At 52.3% G+C, this 21,309-nt stretch overlaps 1 protein-coding gene across 1 annotated transcript in view; it reads left to right on the plus strand.

The window, feature by feature from the left end:
- Window positions 1–2,326: 2,326 nt before the first annotated feature.
- LOC308148683 (voltage-dependent calcium channel subunit alpha-2/delta-4-like) overlaps window positions 2,327–21,309 on the plus strand; it is a gene marked incomplete at its 5' end in the record, with an annotated part of 50,287 nt that continues 31,304 nt past the window's right edge. Inside the window, 17 exon segments of the mRNA XM_080522181.1 lie at window positions 2,327–2,408; window positions 4,526–4,642; window positions 4,770–4,829; window positions 7,199–7,361; window positions 7,448–7,579; window positions 8,104–8,164; window positions 12,305–12,455; window positions 12,628–12,702; window positions 14,468–14,557; window positions 14,648–14,761; window positions 15,800–15,878; window positions 16,604–16,737; window positions 16,880–16,897; window positions 19,359–19,436; window positions 20,816–20,884; window positions 20,886–20,897; window positions 20,956–21,030. Coding sequence (XP_080378307.1) covers window positions 2,327–2,408; window positions 4,526–4,642; window positions 4,770–4,829; window positions 7,199–7,361; window positions 7,448–7,579; window positions 8,104–8,164; window positions 12,305–12,455; window positions 12,628–12,702; window positions 14,468–14,557; window positions 14,648–14,761; window positions 15,800–15,878; window positions 16,604–16,737; window positions 16,880–16,897; window positions 19,359–19,436; window positions 20,816–20,884; window positions 20,886–20,897; window positions 20,956–21,030 — 1,510 coding nt within the window.

Consider the following 21,309-nt stretch of genomic DNA (forward strand, 5'->3'; position numbering starts at 1 on the left):
GTGTGTGTGTGTGTGTGTGTGTGTGTGTGTGTGTGTGTGTGTGTGTGTGTGTGTGTGTGTGTGTGTGTGTGTGTGTGTGTGTGTGTGTGTGTGTGTGTGTGTGTGTAACACACACCTGCAGCTCCCACTGTGACCCAGATGAAGAGCAGATTATCTAAATCTCTTCATCAGCGTCATGTTACACCATCACTACATTACTACGTCACCTCATCACCATGTCACTACGTCACCTCGTCACTACGTCACTACGTCACCATGGCACTACATCACTACATCACCTCGTCACTACGTCACCATGTCACTACATCACTACTTCACCTCGTCACAACATCACCATGTCACTACATCACTACTTCACCTCGTCACTACGTCACCATGTCACTACATCACTACTTCACCTCGTCACTACGTCACCATGTCACTACATCACTACTTCACCTCTTCACTACGTCACCATGTCATTACATTACTACGTCACCTCATCACCATGTCACTTACGTCACCTCGTCACTACGTCACTACGTCACCATGGCACTACATCACTACATCACCTCGTCACTACGTCACCATGTCACTACATCACTACTTCACCTCGTCACTACATCACCATGTCACTACATCACTACTTCACCTCGTCAGTACGTCACCATGTCACTACATCACTACTTCACCTCGTCACTACGTCACCATGTCACTACATCACTACTTCACCTCGTCACTACGTCACCATGTCACTACATCACTACTTCACCTCGTCACTACGTCACCATGTCACTACGTCACTACATCACCTCTTCACTACGTCACCATGTCACTACGTCACTACATCACCTCTTCACTACGTCACCATGTCACTACGTCACTACATCACCTCTTCACTACATCACCATGTCATTACATTACTACGTCACCTCGTCACTACGTCACCATGTCACTACATTACTATGTCACTACGTCACCATGTCACTACGTCACCATGTCACTACATCACTACGTCACCTCGTCACTACGTCACCTTGTTACTACGTCACCATGTCACTACGTCACCATGTCACTACATCACTACGTCACCTAGTCACTACGTCACCGTGTCACTACATAACCATGTCACTACGTCACCTCGTCACTACGTCACCTCATCACTTCAATACTACGTCACCTCGTTACTACATCACCATGTCACTACGTCACCTCGTCACTACGTCACCTCATCACTTCAATACTACGTCACCTCGTTACTACATCACCATGTCACTACATCACTACTTCACCTCGTCACTACGTCACCATGTCACTACATCACTACTTCACCTCGTCACTACGTCACCATGTCACTACATCACTACTTCACCTCGTCACTACGTCACCATGTCACTACATCACTACTTCACCTCGTCACTACGTCACCATGTCACTACGTCACTACATCACCTCTTCACTACGTCACCATGTCACTACGTCACTACATCACCTCTTCACTACATCACCATGTCACTACATCACTACTTCACCTCGTCACTACGTCACCATGTCACTACATCACTACATCACCTCTTCACTACATCACCATGTCATTACATTACTACGTCACCTCGTCACTACGTCACCATGTCACTACATTACTATGTCACTACGTCACCATGTCACTACGTCACCATGTCACTACATCACTACGTCACCTCGTCACTACGTCACCTTGTTACTACGTCACCATGTCACTACGTCACCATGTCACTACATCACTACGTCACCTAGTCACTACGTCACCGTGTCACTACATAACCATGTCACTACGTCACCTCGTCACTACGTCACCTCATCACTTCAATACTACGTCACCTCGTTACTACATCACCATGTCACTACGTCACCTCGTCACTACGTCACCTCATCACTTCAATACTACGTCACCTCGTTACTACATCACCATGTCACTACGTCACCTCGTCACTACGTCCCCACGTCACTACGCCACCATGTCACTACATCACTACGTCACTACGTCACCATGTCACTACGCCACCATGTCACTACATCACTACGTCCCCACGTCACTACGTCACCTCGTCACTACGTCCCCACTTCACTACGTCACCATGTCACTACGCCACCATGTCACTACATCACTACGTCACCTAGTCACTACGTCACCGTGTCACGACGTCCCCACTTCACTACGTCACCTCGTCACTACGCCACCATGTCACTACATCACCATGTCACTACATCACTACGTCACAGCTCCCCCCTGTTTGACTCTGGACCCTCCAGTGTGTTTGTCCTCCTCCGTCAGCTCCTGCTCACTCCGTCACCTGCTGTGTTCCAGGGTGCAGCAGTGGGCGTCTCTGGTTTCTGTGGAGCTTCGAGAACTGAGCAGCAAATACTCTGGTTCTCTGCTGCTGCAGAAGGTAGAACCTGCTGACACTGTGTGTGTGTGTTGTGTGTGGGGGGGGGGGGGGGTGGAGAGGGTGGAGGGGGTGGGGGGGGGGGGGGGGGGGGGGGGGGGGATCACAGTAATACCCAGATTGAGGACTGACTCTACTTCAGGATTTGTTCTGATTTTAGAGAAATTCATCCGTTTATCTGTCAGATTGAGAACCAAGTTGGTCTGTTTCCTCCTCCTGCACCTCCTGCACCTCCTGCTCCTCCTGCTCCTACTCCTGCTCCTCCTGCTCCTCCTGCTGCTCCTCCTGCTGCTCCTCCTGCTGCTCCTCCTGCTCCTCCTGCTGCTCCTGCTGCTACTCCTGCTCCTCCTGCTCCTCCTGCTGCTCCTCCTGCTACTCCTGCTGCTCCTGATCCTCCTGTTGCTCCTCCTGTATCTCCTGCACCTCCTGCTGCTCCTGCACCTCCTGCACCTCCTGCTGCTCCTGCACCTCCTGCACCTCCTGCTGCTCCTCCTGTATCTCCTGCACCTCCTGCTCCTCTGCTGCTCCTCCTGCTCCTCCTCCTGCTCCTCCTGCTGCTCCTCCTGCTCCTCCTGTATCTCCTGCACCTCCTGCTGCTCCTGCACCTCCTGCTCCTCCTGCTGCTCATGCACCTCCTGCTGCTCCTGCTGCTCCTGCTGCTCCTGCACTCTCTCTTTGTCTCTCTCTCTCTCTCTCTCTCTGTCTCTCTCTCTCTCTGTCTCTCTCTCTCTCTGTCTGTCTCTCTCTCTCTCTCTCTCTCTGTCTCTCTCTCTCTCTGTCTCTCTCTCTCTCTGTCTGTCTCTCTCTCTCTCTGTCTCTCTCTCTCTCTGTCTCTCTCTCTCTCTCTCTCTCTCTCTCTCTCTCTCTCTCTCTCTCTCTCTCTCTCTGTGACTCAATCGTTTGCTGATGCAGTTTGTTTGAGGCGAGAGGATATTTACAGTAATCAGGTTACTTTGTGTTGATGGTATGTAAAGTAATGAGATTACTTTACATGGAAGCTGGAGGAGGATCAGCAGAATCAGTCCAGCTGGTTATTTACACTCACTCATTAATTCATTCACTGATTCCATTAGACCCGCAGCTATCCACTGACCTGAGAGCAGCACTGACCTGAGAGCAGCACTGACCTGAGAGCAGCACTGACCTGAGAGCAGCACTGACCTGAGAGCTGCACTGACCTGAGAGCAGCACTGACCTGAGAGCAGCACTGACCTGAGAGCAGCACTGACCTGAGAGCAGCACCACTGACCTGAGAGCAGCACTGACCTGAGAGCAGCACTGACCTGAGAGCAGCACTGACCTGAGAGCAGCAGCACTGACCTGAGAGCAGCACAACTGACCTGAGAGCAGCACTGACCTGAGAGCAGCACTGACCTGAGAGCAGCACTGACCTGAGAGCAGCACTGACCTGAGAGCAGCACCACTGACCTGAGAGCAGCACTGACCTGAGAGCAGCACTGACCTGAGAGCAGCAGCACTGACCTGAGAGCAGCACAACTGACCTGAGAGCAGCACTGACCTGAGAGCTGCACTGACCTGAGAGCAGCACTGACCTGAGAGCAGCACTGACCTGAGAGCAGCACCACTGACCTGAGAGCAGCACCACTGACCTGAGAGCAGCACTGACCTGAGAGCAGCACTGACCTGAGAGCAGCAGCACTGACCTGAGAGCAGCACAACTGACCTGAGAGCAGCACTGACCTGAGAGCAGCACTGACCTGAGAGCAGCAGCACTGACCAGAGAGCAGCACCACTGACCTGAGAGCAGCAGCACTGACCTGAGAGCAGCACTGACCTTAGACTGGACCCTGACCCTGACCCTGACCCTGACCTGGACCCTGACCTGGACTCAGACCTGGACTCAGACCTGGACCCTGACCTGGACTCAGACCTGGACCCTGACCTGGACCCATTCTGGCCAAACCCAAAGCTCCAGCACAGTAACAGGATCCACAGTAGAATGGGGGGGGGGGGGGGGTTAGGGTTAGGGTTAGGGTTAGCAGGGGGGGTACAAACAGGGGGTGTCAGCAGAAGCAGGAGTCGAACCTGATCACCCCTGATGTGGGTCACCGGGCCCCCGGGGGTCTGGAGTGAAAGTGTGTGTTGGTGTTTGGTTCCAGAAACTGAAGGACGTGGAGTCCATCGTCCGGATCGTGGACCTGGACGGAGCGGCGCTGGTCAAGGACTACTCAGACCAGATCGAACGCATGTTTGGGAGCAAGATGAAGTCGGTGAAGGTGAGAGCAGAAGTCCGTGACCTCTGACCCCTTCTAGCTCAACGGTCGTCACTCTAGGGTCAGAGGTGTCTCGACGGTTCTGGTCCTTCACATTAAAGCTCACTTCATGTCTTTCTTCTGCTGTCAGAGGTTGGCGGAGTCTGCAGAAGACGCCGACTTGTACCACGACTTCAACGCGACCTTACAGGTGTGCAGCCCGTCGTTTCCTCTGAGCTGCAGGCTGGAGACCCTCTCAGGGTCCAGGTCTACCCAGTCCAGAGTCTAACCAAACCTTCGCCTCAGTGTTTGACAGTTATTTCAATCTGCTCTGAGCTTCACGGTGCTGCTAGGGCTTTAGCCACATGCTAACATTAGCCTGCTGACTGTAGGGATCAGGGCTTTAGCCACATGCTAACATTAGCCTGCTGACTGTAGGGATCAGGGCTTTAGCCACATGCTAACATTAGCCTGCTGACTGTAGGGATCAGGGCTTTAGCCACATGCTAACATTAGCCTGCTGACTGTAGGGATCAGGGCTTTAGCCACATGCTAACATTAGCCTGCTGACTGTGCAGTGGGCCGGCAGCCCGGCGAGGCTTTACAGCCTCGGCTGACTCCCCAATGAGATTAGATCAAACTTCACTGATCCCATGAGGAAACTGGGTCGAAGCCACATGAAGATAAACACTGGATCGTTTAATTCACTGACTGAAACTCTGACTCTTCCACTGACTGACCACTGAAACTCTGACTCTTCCACTGACTGACCACTGAAACTCTGATTCTTCTACTGACTGACCACTGAAACTCTGACTCTTCCACTGACTGACCACTGAAACACTGACTCTTCTACTGACTGACCACTGAAACACTGACTCTTCCAGTGACTGACCACTGAAACACTGACTCTTCCACTGACTGACCACTGAAACACTGACTCTTCTACTGACTGACCACTGAAACACTGACTCTTCCACTGACTGACCACTGAAACACTGACTCTTCCACTGACTGACCACTAAAACACTGACTCTTCTACTGACTGACCACTGAAACACTGACTCTTCCACTGACTGACCACTGAAACACTGACTCTTCCACTGACTGACCACTGAAACACTGACTCTTCCACTGACTGACCACTGAAACACTGACTCTTCTACTGACTGACCACTGAAACACTGACTCTTCTACTGACTGACCACTGAAACACTGACTCTTCCAGTGACTGACCACTGAAACACTGACTCTTCCACTGACTGACCACTGAAACACTGACTCTTCTACTGACTGACCACTGAAACACTGACTCTTCCAGTCACTGACCACTGAAACTCTGACTCTTCCACTGACTGACCACTAAAACACTGACTCTTCTACTGACTGACCACTGAAACTCTGACTCTTCCACTGACTGACCACTGAAACACTGACTCTTCCACTGACTGACCACTGAAACACTGACTCTTCCACTGACTGACCACTAAAACACTGACTCTTCTACTGACTGACCACTGAAACACTGACTCTTCCACTGACTGACCACTGAAACACTGACTCTTCCACTGACTGACCACTGAAACACTGACTCTTCCACTGACTGACCACTGAAACACTGACTCTTCTACTGACTGACCACTGAAACACTGACTCTTCTACTGACTGACCACTGAAACACTGACTCTTCCAGTGACTGACCACTGAAACACTGACTCTTCCACTGACTGACCACTGAAACACTGACTCTTCTACTGACTGACCACTGAAACACTGACTCTTCCAGTCACTGACCACTGAAACTCTGACTCTTCCACTGACTGACCACTAAAACACTGACTCTTCTACTGACTGACCACTGAAACTCTGACTCTTCCACTGACTGACCACTGAAACTCTGACTCTTCCACTGACTGACCACTAAAACACTGACTCTTCCACTGACTGACCACTGAAACACTGACTCTTCCACTGACTGACCACTGAAACACTGACTCTTCCACTGACTGACCACTGAAACTCTGACTCTTCCACTGACTGACCACTGAAACTCTGACTCTTCCACTGACTGACCACTAAAACACTGACTCTTCCACTGACTGACCACTGAAACACTGACTCTTCCAGTGACTGACCACTGAAACACTGACTCTTCCACTGACTGACCACTGAAACACTGACTCTTCTACTGACTGACCACTGAAACTCTGACTCTTCCACTGACTGACCACTGAAACTCTGACTCTTCCACTGACTGACCACTAAAACACTGACTCTTCCACTGACTGACCACTGAAACTCTGACTCTTCCACTGACTGACCACTAAAACACTGACTCTTCTACTGACTGACCACTGAAACACTGACTCTTCCACTGACTGACCACTGAAACTCTGAAACACTGACTCTTCCAGTCACTGACCACTGAAACACTGACTCTTCCAGTGACTGACCACTGAAACACTGACTCTCCCAGTGACTGACCACTGAAACACTGACTCTTCCAGTCACTGACCACTGAAGCACTGACTCTTCCAGTGACTCACTGTCCTTTAAAGCAGTGTCCTTTGCGGTTCCCAGTTTGACTACTATAACTCCATGATGATCAACGTGGCCGACGAGGACGGGAACTACAAGGAACTGGGTGGAGAGTTCCCTCTGGAGGAGAACGAACATTTCAACAGGCTGGCGGTCAACACTCTGCTGAGCAACATCCAGGTTCCCACCAACGTCTACAACAAGGGTCTGCAGTCTTTCTACCGGCGTGGGTCTACTTTGAACAAGAGGCCTTTGATGTCTTGGTCACGTCCTGTTTCCCTCCTCGGACAGACCCCAACATCCTGAACGCCATCTACAACTCCGAGGCCCTGAACGACGTCTTCATCAGTAACTTCCAGAAGGATCCCACGCTGACCTGGCAGTTCTTCGGGAGCTCCACGGGCTTTTTCAGAATCTACCCGGGTGAGTCTGACAATAGAACCAGTGGTTCTGCAGGATCGGTGAGCTGAACCACGTCTGGACGGACCCAACAAATCCAACCCGCATGGAAAAGTGACAAAGACCCTGCGTAGGGTTTTTTGTTTGTTCTAATTTTGAATTGAAGCTTTGTGATCAAAGTGAAGAAGCACCAACAACCCCGGACCTCTCAACTGGTGGGTTCCCACCGTTCTCCTCTTCCTCAGTGGTTCTTGGGGTTCACATCTGGTCTAGAGTCGTGAATCAGTTTGTTCAGTCCGTCCCTCTGGTGGACTTCTGCTCTGGGTTCTATGGCGTCGTGTGTCAACCGATCAAGAACACCTGACGATTGGTTCCAATGTGTTCCTGCTCCAACACACCTGATTCCAATGACTCCATTGGTTCCCTACAGAACCCGAGGACAACATTGAATTGAATCAGTTATTCTGGATCAGGGACGCCTGTTAAACCTGGACCCTGGTGGGCCTTCAGGACCCGGTCCAGTTGTATTGACTCGTGTTCTTCTGCAGGTATCAAATGGACTCCAGACTCTAACGGAGTGGCGGCTTTTGACTGTCGGAACAGAAACTGGTGAGTTTACTGGTTCTTGCTGGTGAGTTTACTGGTTCTTGCTGGTGAGTTTACTGGTTCTTGCTGGTGGGTTTACTGGTTCTTGCTGGTGAGTTTACTGGTTCTTGCTGGTGAGTTTACTGGTTCTTGCTGGTTCTTGCTGGTGAGTTTACTGGTTCTTGCTGGTGAGTTTACTGGTTCTTGCTGGTGGGTTTACTGGTTCTTGCTGGTGGGTTTACTGGTTCTTGCTGGTGAGTTTACTGGTTCTTGCTGGTTCTTGCTGGTGAGTTTACTGGTTCTTGCTGGTGAGTTTACTGGTTCTTGCTGGTGGGTTTACTGGTTCTTGCTGGTGAGTTTACTGGTTCTTGCTGGTTCTTGCTGGTGAGTTTACTGGTTCTTGCTGGTGAGTTTACTGGTTCTTGCTGGTGGGTTTACTGGTTCTTGCTGGTGAGTTTACTGGTTCTTGCTGGTGAGTTTACTGGTTCTTGCTGGTGGGTTTACTGGTTCTTGCTGGTGAGTTTACTGGTTCTTGCTGGTGGGTTTACTGGTTCTTGCTGGTGAGTTTACTGGTTCTTGCTGGTTCTTGCTGGTGAGTTTACTGGTTCTTGCTGGTGGGTTTACTGGTTCTTGCTGGTGAGTTTACTGGTTCTTGCTGGTGGGTTTACTGGTTCTTGCTGGTGGGTTTACTGGTTCTTGCTGGTGAGTTTACTGGTTCTTGCTGGTGGGTTTACTGGTTCTTGCGGGTGAGTTTACTGGTTCTTGCTGGTGGGTTTACTGGTTCTTGCTGGTGAGTTTACTGGTTCTTGCTGGTTCTTGCTGGTGAGTTTACTGGTTCTTGCTGGTGGGTTTACTGGTTCTTGCTGGTGAGTTTACTGGTTCTTGCTGGTGAGTTTACTGGTTCTTGCTGGTGAGTTTACTGGTTCTTGCTGGTGGGTTTACTGGTTCTTGCTGGCTTCACGATGGCGGTCCAGAAACGAGCTCTGAATCCGTTCACAGTCTTTGTTTCCTACTTCTTTTTCAACAAGTTTCACCTGGACATTGTTGCAGGATGTTTGCTGCTTGGACACTTGCCAGAATTAAATTACTTCACAACAAACTAGCAAGTTTCCAGCATCAAAGCAGTTTTGAAAGGTTTCACTTGGAAGGCTTTTTTTTTTTAATGTTTCAGGTCTTTTTTAAAAAAATCAATTTCAAAATGTAGAAACACAACTGTGTGCTGACGAGAGATCCTCATATCTGCTACAAGGTCGAAGGCCAATGGTCATATTTAGGGTCAGGGGTAGGGTAGGGGGTCAGGGTCAGGGGTAGGGTAGGGGGTTAGTGTTAGGGTCAGGGTCAGGGGTAGGGTAGGGAGTTAGGGTCAGGGTCAGGGGTAGGGTAGGGAGTTAGGGTCAGGGTCAGGGTCAGGGGTAGGGTAGGGAGTTAGGGTCAGGGGTTGGGTAGGGAGCTAGGGTCAGGGTCAGGGGTAGGGGGTCAGGGTCAGGGGTAGGGTAGGGGGTTAGCGTTAGGGTCAGGGGTAGGGGGTCAGGGTCAGGGGTAGGGTAGGGGGTCAGAGTTAGGGTAAGGCATAGAGGGTCAGTTTAGGATCAGGGGTAAGGTTAGGCTTCTTCTCAAGGTATTCCAGGAAACCTTCATTGTAGTTTGTCAATGCATGATGGAATCTGTGAAAGGATCCGGTGTTTCTGTCCAGAGGACGGTGGGACGATGTCTGTCTTCTGTCTCGCTCCAGTAAACAGCTGAAGCTTTTCATTCAGACAATCTCTTCATCAACTACGTCTAAGTTGTGTTGAACTTGGTGAAAATGACTCAGTAAACACTGAACCTACACATTTCCCATCATGTGCTGAGTCAGCAGCTCCACTAATGCTGGGACACCGTGTGAACGTTGCAGGGCCACCGTGTGAACGTTGCAGGGCCACCGTGTGAACGTTGCAGGGCCACCGTGTGAACGTTGCAGGGCCACCGTGTGAACGTTGCAGCGCCACCGTGTGAACGTTGCAGCGTCACCGTGTGAACGTTGCAGGGTCACCGTGTGAACGTTGCAGGGTCACCGTGTGAACGTTGCAGGGCCACCGTGTGAACGTTGCAGCGCCACCGTGTGAACGTTGCAGGGTCACCGTGTGAACGTTGCAGGGTCACCGTGTGAACGTTGCAGCGTCACCGTGTGAACGTTGCAGGGTCACCGTGTGAACGTTGCAGGGTCACCGTGTGAACGTTGCAGGGTCACCGTGTGAACGTTGCAGCGTCACCGTGTGAACGTTGCAGGGTCACCGTGTGAACGTTGCAGGGTCACCGTGTGAACGTTACAGGGCCACCGTGTGAACGTTGCAGGGTCACCGTGTGAACGTTGCAGGGCCACCGTGTGAACGTTGCAGGGCCACCGTGTGAACGTTGCAGGGCCACCGTGTGAACGTTGCAGGGTCACCGTGTGAACGTTGCAGGGCCACCGTGTGAACGTTGCAGGGCCACCGTGTGAACGTTGCAGGGCCACCGTGTGAACGTTTCAGCGTCACCGTGTGAACGTTGCAGGGCCACCGTGTGAACGTTTCAGCGTCACCGTGTGAACGTTGCAGGGCCACCGTGTGAACGTTGCAGGGTCACCGTGTGAACGTTGCAGGGCCACCGTGTGAACGTTGCAGCGTCACCGTGTGAACGTTGCAGGGTCACCGTGTGAACGTTGCAGCGTCACCGTGGCGACCAGAACTAAAGGGAGGGGGGATTACCGAGGGGCAGTCAGTGGGTTGGAGTCAGTGATATTTCTGGATGTGTGCAGCGGGCGACCAGAGTCCTGATCCTCTGCAAAAGACGATAATCTGCTTCTTAGCCGGGTCACTGCAGCCACATGGCGCCATATGTGACTGTTCATGCATTTCAAAAAGATTCCAGGGAGCTGCGGCCGTATGCTGCCACGGCAGAGCCGCCGGAACTACCGGAGCTGCTAGAACTACCAGAGCTACCAGAGCTACCAGAGCTACCAGAGCTACTAGAGCTACCAGAACTACCAGAGCTACTAGAGCTACCAGAGCTACCAGAGCTACCAGAGCTACTAGAGCTACCAGAGCTACTAGAGCTACCAGAGCTACCAGAGCTACTAGAGCTACCAGAACTACCAGAGCTACCAGAGCTACTAGAGCTACTAGAGCTACCAGAGCTACCAGAGCTACCAGAGCTACTAGAGCTACCAGAGCTACCAGAGCTACCAGAGCTACTAGAGCTACCAGAGCTACCAGAGCTACCAGAGCTACTAGAGCTACCAGAGCTACCAGAGCTACTAGAGCTACTAGAGCTACCAGAGCTACCAGAGCTACCAGAGCTACTAGAGCTACTAGAGCTACCAGAGCTACTAGAGCTACCAGAGCTACCAGAGCTACCAGAGCTACTAGAGCTACCAGAGCTACCAGAGCTACTAGAGCTACCAGAGCTACCAGAGCTACTAGAACTACTAGAGCTACCAGAACTACCAGAGCTACCAGAGCTACCAGAGCTACCAGAGCTACTAGAACTACTAGAGCTACCAGAGCTACCAGAGCTACCAGAGCTACCAGAGCTACCAGAGCTACCAGAGCTACTAGAGCTACCAGAGCTACCAGAGCTACCAGAGCTACTAGAGCTACCAGAGCTACCAGAGCTACCAGAGCTACTAGAGCTACCAGAGCTACCAGAGCTACCAGAGCTACTAGAGCTACCAGAGCTACCAGAGCTACTAGAGCTACTAGAGCTACCAGAGCTACCAGAGCTACCAGAGCTACTAGAGCTACCAGAGCTACCAGAGCTACTAGAGCTACTAGAGCTACCAGAGCTACCAGAGCTACCAGAGCTACTAGAGCTACTAGAGCTACCAGAGCTACTAGAGCTACCAGAGCTACCAGAGCTACCAGAGCTACTAGAGCTACCAGAGCTACCAGAGCTACTAGAGCTACCAGAGCTACCAGAGCTACTAGAACTACTAGAGCTACCAGAACTACCAGAGCTACCAGAGCTACCAGAGCTACCAGAGCTACTAGAACTACTAGAGCTACCAGAGCTACCAGAGCTACCAGAACTACCAGAGCTACCAGAACTACCAGTCTCCCCCTGATGCCCCCGGTGCTCCTGCCCTGGAGTCTCCCCGGTGTTTCTTCTTGCACATGGTTGTCCTCAGACTCCTCCTCCTGTCCACAGGTACATCCAGGCCGCCACGTCCCCGAAGGACATCATCATCATGGTGGACATCAGCGGCAGCATGAAGGGCCTGAAGATGACCATCGCCAAACACACCATCAACACCATCCTGGACACTCTGGGGGAAAACGACTTCGTCAACGTCATCGCGGTGAGGAACCGTCCTGCTGCACCTGGTCCTGGTCTAGTCCTACTGTTTCATCAGCTGTGTGTGTGTGTGTGTATGTGTGTGTGTGTGTGTGTGTGTGTGTGTGTGTGTGTGTGTGTGTGTGTGTGTGTGTGTGTGTGTGTGTGTGTGTGTGTGTGTGTGTGTGTGTGTGCAGTACACGGACTACGTTCGGTACGTGGAGCCTTGCTTCAGAGGAACTCTGGTTCAGGCCGACCTGGACAACAGAGAGGTAAAACTGTTTTCTGCTTCATGGAGGCTGAGAGACCTGGACCCCCCCACCCTGACCTCCACCCCCACCCTGACCTCCACCCCCACCCTGACCTCCACCTCCACCCTGACCTCCACCCCCACCCCCACCTCCACCCCCACCCTGACCTCCACCTCCACCCCGACCTCCACCCCCACCCCCACCTCCACCTCCACCCTGACCTCCACCTCCACCCTGACCTCCACCCCCACCCCCACCTCCACCCCCACCCTGACCTCCACCTCCACCCTGACCTCCACCCCCACCCTGACCTCCACCCCCACCCTGACCTCCACCCCCACCCTGACCTCCACCCCCACCCTGACCTCCACCCCCACCCTGACCTCCACCTCCACCCTGACCTCCACCTCCACCCTGACCTCCACCCCCACCCCCACCTCCACCCCCACCCTGACCTCCACCTCCACCCTGACCTCCACCCTGACCTCCACCTCCACCCTGACGTCCACCCCCACCCTGACCTCCACCCCCACCCTGACCTCCACCTCCACCCTGACCTCCACCTCCACTCTGACCTCCACCTCCACCTCCACCTCCACCTCCACCCTGACCTCCACCCCCACCCTGACCTCCACCCCCACCCTGACCTCCACCTCCACCTCCACCTCCACCCTGACCTCCACCCCCACCCTGACCTCCACCTCCACCCTGACCTCCACCCCCACCCTGACCTCCACCTCCACCTCCACCTCCACCTCCACCCCCACCTCCACCGCCACCCTGACCTCCACCCCCACCCTGACCTCCACCTCCACCCCCACCTCCACCCTGACCTCCACCTCCACCCCCACCTCTACCTCCACCCCCACCCCCACCTCCACCCCCACCTCCACCCCCACCTCCATCTCCACCCCCAACCCCACCCCACCCCCACCTCCATCTCCACCCCCAACCCCACCCTCACCTCCACCTCCACCTTCAACCCCACCCCCACCCCCACCTCCACCTCCACCTCTACCTCCACCCCCACCTCTACCCCCACCCCCACCTCCACCTCCACCTCTACCTCCACCCCCACCTCTACCTCCACCCCCACCTCTACCTCCACCCCTACCCTGACCTCCACCTCCACCCTGACCTCCACCCCCACCCTGACCTCCACCTCCACCTCCACCTCCACCTCCACCCCCACCTCCACCGCCACCCTGACCTCCACCCCCACCCTGACCTCCACCTCCACCCCCACCTCCACCCTGACCTCCACCTCCACCCCCACCTCTACCTCCACCCCCACCCCCACCTCCACCCCCACCTCCACCCCCACCTCCATCTCCACCCCCAACCCCACCCCACCCCCACCTCCATCTCCACCCCCAACCCCACCCTCACCTCCACCTCCACCTTCAACCCCACCCCCACCCCCACCTCCACCTCCACCTCTACCTCCACCCCCACCTCTACCCCCACCCCCACCTCCACCTCCACCTCTACCTCCACCCCCACCTCTACCTCCACCCCCACCCCCACCTCCACCCCCACCTCCACCTCTACCTCCACCCCCACCTCTACCTCCACCTCCACCCCCACCTCCACCTCTACCTCCACCCCCACCTCCACCTCCACCTCCACCTCCACCTCCACCCCATCTCCACTCCCACCCACACCCCCACCTCCACCTCCACCCACCCCCCGCCCCCGGCCTCACCCCCACCCGCCCCCCACCCATATGTAGCTGTAGCAGTGGCTGGTGGTCCCTGATGGTTGAAGGTTCTACTTCCTGCCGCAGCACTTCAAGCTCCTGGTGGAGGAGCTGCATGTGAAGGGAGAGGCCAAGCTGAAGAACGCCATGAAGGAGTCCTTCAAGATCCTCAACGAGGTTTGTGTCCGTGTGTCACCCGGCGCCGACGTCCGGCGGCCGGCGAGGCTCACGCTGTCCCGCCTCACCCGCCCCCCCCCCCCCCCCCAGGTGAGGGCCAACGGCCAGGGCAGCATGTGCAACCAGGCCATCATGCTGATCACCGACGGCGCCATGGAGGACTTCGAGTCCGTCTTCGAGGAGTTCAACTGGCCCGACCGCAGGGTGAGGGCCGGCGGCAGACCCAGCCGGGTAGAAGTGCTGAGAGACCAGTGGCCGGCGGGTCGCTCCTGGGTTTGAGTCGAACCGATCCGGATCGATCGACCCTCGTGGGTTTGAGTCGAACCGATCCGGATCGATCGACCCTCGTGGGTTTGAGTCGAACCGATCCGGATCGATCGACCCTCGTGGGTTTGAGTCGCACCGACCGATCCGGATCGATCGACCCTCGTGGGTTTGGGTCGAACTGACCGATCCAGATCGATCGACCCTCGTGGGTTTGGGTCGAACTGACCGATCCGGATCGATCGACCCTCGTGGGTGTTAGACGAACCGACCGATCCGGATCGATCAACCCTCGTGGGTTTGGGTCGAACTGACCGATCCGGATCGATCGACCCTCGTGGGTGTTAGACGAACCGACCGATCCGGATCGGTCGGTTCGACTCAAACCCACGAGGGTCGATCGATCCGGATCGATCGACCCTCGTGGGTTTGAGTCGAACCGACCGATCCGGATCGATCGACCCTCGTGGGTTTGAGTCAAACCGACCGATCCGGATCGATCGACCCTCGTGGGTTTGAGTCGAACCGACCGATCCCGATCGATCGACCCTCGTGGGTTTGAGTCGAACCGACCGATCCCGATCGATCGACCCTCGTGGGTTTTAGACGAACCGACCGATCCGGATCGATCGACCCTTGTCGGTTTGAGTTGAACCGACCGATCCGGATCGATCGACCCTCGTGGGTTTTAGACGAACCGACCGATCCGGATCGATCGACCCTTGTCGGTTTGAGTTGAACTGACCGATCCGGATCGATCGACCCTCGTGGGTTTGGGTCGAACTGACCGATCCGGATCGATCGACCCTCGTGGGTGTTAGACGAACCGACCGATCCGGGTCGATCGATCCGGATCGGTCGACCCTCGTGGGTTTGAGTCGAACCGATCGATCCGGATCGGTCGACCCTCGTGGGTTTGAGTCGAACCGACCGATCCGGATCGATGCAGCTCATCGGTTGGTCTTGCCCCCCGGACAGGTCCGAGTCTTCACCTACCTGATCGGCAGAGAGATGACCTTCGCCCAGAACACCAAGTGGATCGCCTGCAACAACAAAGGTCCCTCTGTGTGTGTGTGTGTGTGTGTGTGTGTGTGTGTGTGTGTGTGTGTGTGTGTGTGTGTGTGTGTGTGTGTGTGTGTGTGTGTGTGTGTAACAGGTGTGATTTGGACCGAGTGTTTCTCCAGTCTTGATTTAATCAGTGCAGAAACCAGAGTCCGTCCTTCCTGCTCTCTGGTTCCTTCACATTAAAACTCTCAACAGTTTAAAAGTTCCTCTTGGACGCCAAACCTGAACAACAAGACAAGATGAAACACAACATTTGCAGTTGAATACGTAAATACAATACATGGGGTGGAACTAATGAACGGAAATACAATTAAAACTCAAACCATCCCTGAAGAAAAGATTAAAAATAGAACAATTATGAATAATGAATGTTCAATAATGAACTTTATGTTTCTAAAAATGACAACAGAGGTTGAAACTAAACGAAGCAGCTCAGTGACACGACGACAAACCATCTGCAGTAGCAACTTCGACATAAACCACGACATTTACAGACAAAACAGGAAGTTGCGGCAGTGAATTCCCAAACAGCGGGAGGAAGGACGGCGGCCCGGGAGGGACACACGACACAGGAGATCAAGCTAAACCAATCAAATATCAGCAGTGAAAATAAACTGTTGACATCAAACTGACAAACACTCAACATGACAACAACAAACACGAATTGAAAATAATAATGAATGAAGTGCATTTTTAACCCTCGCCCCCACCCTCCAGGTTTCTACACCCACATCTCCACCCTGGCCGACGTGCAGGAGAACGTGATGGAGTATCTGCACGTGCTCAGTAGGCCCATGGTCATCAACCACGACCACGACATCATCTGGACCGAGGCCTACATGGACACTGTGGTGAGCTGGGAGCCTTCCTCCCCCCCCTCCCCCGCCAGACACCATCATCTTCCTCATCGTCACCTTCACCTCCACCTCTCTGCTTCTCCATCTCCTCGGACTCATTCTCCCATGATCCTCTGGGCCTCCTGTCATTGTGCAGCTTCCAAACACCAAGGAGGTAAAGACGCCGTCGTAGGGCTGCAACCAGAGACTCACTGCCATCCATCATACATCCATCCATCATACATCATCCATCATCCATCCATCATACATCATCCATCCATCATCCATCATACATCCATCCATCATACATCCATCCATCATACATCCATCCATCATCCATCATACATCCATCCATCATCCATCATACATCCATCCATCATACATCCATCATACATCCATCCATCATACATCCATCATACATCCATCATACATCCATCATCCATCCATCATACATCCATCCATCATCCATCATACATCCATCCATCATACATCCATCATACATCCATCATACATCCATCCATCATCCATCATACATCCATCCATCATACATCTATCATACATCCATCATACATCCATCCATCATACATCCATCATACATCCATCATACATCCATCATACATCCATCATCCATCCATCATACATCCATCATACATCCATCCATCATCCATCATACATCCATCATACATCCATCATCCATCCATCATACATCCACCATACATCCATCATACATCCATCATACATCCATCATACATCCATCATACATCCATCCATCATACATCCATCATACATCCATCATACATCCATCATACATCCATCATCCATCATACATCCATCATACATCCATCATCCATCCATCATACATCCATCCATCATACATCATACATCCATCATACATCCATCATACATCCATCATACATCCATCCATCATCCATCATACATCCATCATACATCCATCATACATCCATCCATCATCCATCATACATCCATCATACATCCATCATCCATCCATCATACATCCATCCATCATCCATCATACATCCATCATACATCCTACATCCATCCATCATACATCCATCATACATCCTACATCCATCCATCATCCATCATACATCCATCATACATCCATCATACATCCATCATACATCCATCATACATCCATCCATCATACATCCTACATCCATCCATCATACATCCATCCATCATACATCCATCATACATCCATTCATCCATCCATCCATCATCCATACATCATCCATCATACATCCATTCATCCATCCATCCATCATCCATACATCATCCATCATCCATCCATCATCCATCCATCCATCATCCATCCACCCATCCATCCACCCATCCATCCACCCATCCATCCACCCATCCATCCACCCATCCATCCATCCATCCATCCATCCATCATCCATCCACCCATCCATCCATTACTCTAAACCAGAGGTGTCAAACTGGTTTAGTTGAGGATCCACATCCACCTGATCTGACCTCTGACCTCTGACCTCTGGAGGCCCAACAAGTCCAACATCACATGTTAAACTGCAGATCTGGACACATTTTGCATGAATTTGCCATTTGTCTATTCTGAAATATACATATTGAGGGAAACCAGATATTAATATATTTGAAAAAGAAAACCCTCAGTCACCTTTTCTGCTGTCGTAGTTTAATTCAGGATTAAAACAATTTGTCATCATCTGGAAATTGTCACTTCACATAACTTGGACTCATTGTTTTATTGTGAAAGGCGTTGCGTCATGTGACCTCCACAGACGCATTAATTAATTCTGACTAAGGGAGGTTTAGAATGTCATTTTTGCCGATGGAGTGTTTTTAGATCCGCCTCAGTTTTCATATTTATAAGTAAAAAATAAAAATCCCATGGCGGCCGGGTTAGATTCTCTGGGGGGCCGGTTCTGGACCCCGGGCCGGTTCTGGATCCCGGGCCGGTCCTGGTCCCCGGGCCGGTCCTGGACCCCGGGCCGGTTCTGGACCCCGGGCCGGTTCTGGACCCCGGGCCGGTCCTGGTCCCCGGGCCACATGTTGGACACCCCTGGTCTAAATGTTGTCACGGCCAGGGTTCATATACAACGACAATAATGAAGATAATCACTAAACAATGAGGAGGTTGAGGATCCATAGTGACGTTTCATTGTGGAGTTCTTTACTGCAGGATCGTCTTTGTGGACAGAAGAAGTTCTGACACACGTCTGGAAACACTTTGAGTTCAGGGGAGATGAAAGAGAACAAAGAAACATCTTAAAGCAGTCGATTCACCCTTTCATTCAGACGAGAAGACCTTCTTCTTCTTCTTCTTCTTCTTCTTGTTCTTGTTCTTCTTCTTCTTCTTCTTCTTCTTCTTCCACTCGTTCACTCGGTGTGAAGAGAGAGGGTAGAATCCTCCAGAAGGAGTGGTGAGATAATGACAACATGGACAGAAAGGGACGTTACATTGAAGTAATCATGACACCAGCTCTCCCTGGTGGACCACTGCAGTACTGCAGCTCCCCCTGGAGGACCACTGCAGCACTGCAGCTCCCCCTGGTGGACCACTGCAGCACTGCAGCTCCCCCTGGTGGACCAAGTGTCTCTGGACACGTGTCTAACGGTTGTTGTGTGTTTGTCAGCTGTTCACCACCAAAGCCCAGAGTCTGCTGCTGATGACGTCAGTGGCCATGCCGGTGTTCAGCAAGAAGAAGGAGACGGTGAGTGGCGCTTTGATCTTCACCACTAAATGGAAAGTTCTTCTTTCCATTGAGTGGCGCTTTGATCTTCACCACTAAAGGGAAAGTTCTTCTTTACTGTGAAACTTCAGATGATTCAGACGACAGTTGGGCTTAGAATAATATAGTTTATAATAATATAGTTTATAATAATATAGTTTATAATAATATAGCCTTAGAATAATATAGTTTATAATAATATAGTTTATAATAATATAGTTTATAATAATATAGTTTATAATAATATAGTTTATAATAATATAATGGAAACTGCTGAACAGAGACCCCACCCTGCCTCCACCCTGCCTCTGGCCTCCATCCTGCCTCTAGCCCCCACCCTGCCCCCACCCTGACTCCACCCTGACTCCACCCTCCCCCCACCCTGACTCCACCCTGCCTCTAGCCTCCGCCCTGAGGCTAGAGGCAGGGTGGAGGCAGGGTGGAGGCAGGTTGGGGGCAGGGTGGAGGCTAGAGGCAGGATGGAGGCAGGGTGGAGGCAGGGTGGAGGCAGGTTGGGGGCAGGGTGGAGGCAGGGTGGAGGCTAGAGGCAGGATGGAGGCAGGGTGGAGGCAGGGTGGAGGCAGGGTGGAGGCCAGCCTCTAGCCTCCACAAAAGCTGGAATTTACATGTTAAGGTTCATTAAAACTCATTTCCTGAGACTGATAATGCTGAAGCTACCGGGAGGTCAAACAGACTGATAATGCTGAAGCTCCCGGGAGGTCAAACAGACTGATAATGCTGAAGCTCCCAGGAGGTCAAACAGACTGATAATGCTGAAGCTACCGGGAGGTCAAACAGACTGATAATGCTGAAGCTCCCAGGAGGTCAAACAGACTGATAATGCTGAAGCTACCGGGAGGTCAAACAGACTGATAATGCTGAAGCTCCCGGGAGGTCAAACAGACTGATAATGCTGAAGCTCCCAGGAGGTCAAACAGACTGATAATGCTGAAGCTACCGGGAGGTCAAACAGACTGATAATGCTGAAGCTCCCAGGAGGTCAAACAGACTGATAATGCTGAAGCTACCGGGAGGTTAAACAGACTGATAATGCTGAAGCTACCGGGAGGTCAAACAGACTGATAATGCTGAAGCTACCGGGAGGTCAAACAGACTGATAATGCTGAAGCTGATAATTTGCTGAGTCGGCATCGTGACGTTTCCTGATAAGCGACGTTGGACCGGTGGACAGACACTCATCAGGCCTGTCCTGTGTCCTCCTGTGTCCTCCTGTGTCCTCCTGTGTCCTCCTGTGTCCTGTGTCCCCCTGTGTCCTGTGTCCCCCTGTGTCCTGTGTCCCCCTGTGTCCTGTGTCCTGTGTCCTCCTGTGTCCTGTGTCCCCCTGTGTCCTGTGTCCCCAGCTGTCCCACGGCATCCTGCTGGGGGTGGTGGGCTCCGACGTGCCCCTGATGGAGGTGATGAAGCTGGCCCCCCCGCTACATGGTGAGCCCCTCAGATTCTAACCAGCAACCCTGCAGCTCTCTGACTGTGGTTCTCTCAGCTGGGCGCTCATGGCTACGCCTTCCTGCTCAACAACAACGGCTACATCCTCGCCCACCCCGACCTCCGCCCTCTGGTGAGCTCCACCCTACACTACCATTACTAGCTCTACATCTACACACGTAGGTCTATACATATAATATAGGTCTATAGATATAATATAGGTCTATAGATACAATATAGATCTATAGATATAATATAGGTCTATAGATATAATGTAGGTCTATAGATACAATGTAGGTCTATAGATACAATGTAGATCTATAGATACAATGTAGATCTATAGATACATCTACATACGTAGATCTATAGATATAATGTAAGTCTATAGATACAATGTAGGTCTATAGATATA

The sequence above is a fragment of the Blennius ocellaris genome (assembly GCF_963422515.1).
Source record: "Blennius ocellaris genome assembly, contig: SCAFFOLD_144, whole genome shotgun sequence".
NCBI lineage: Eukaryota > Metazoa > Chordata > Actinopteri > Blenniiformes > Blenniidae > Blennius > Blennius ocellaris.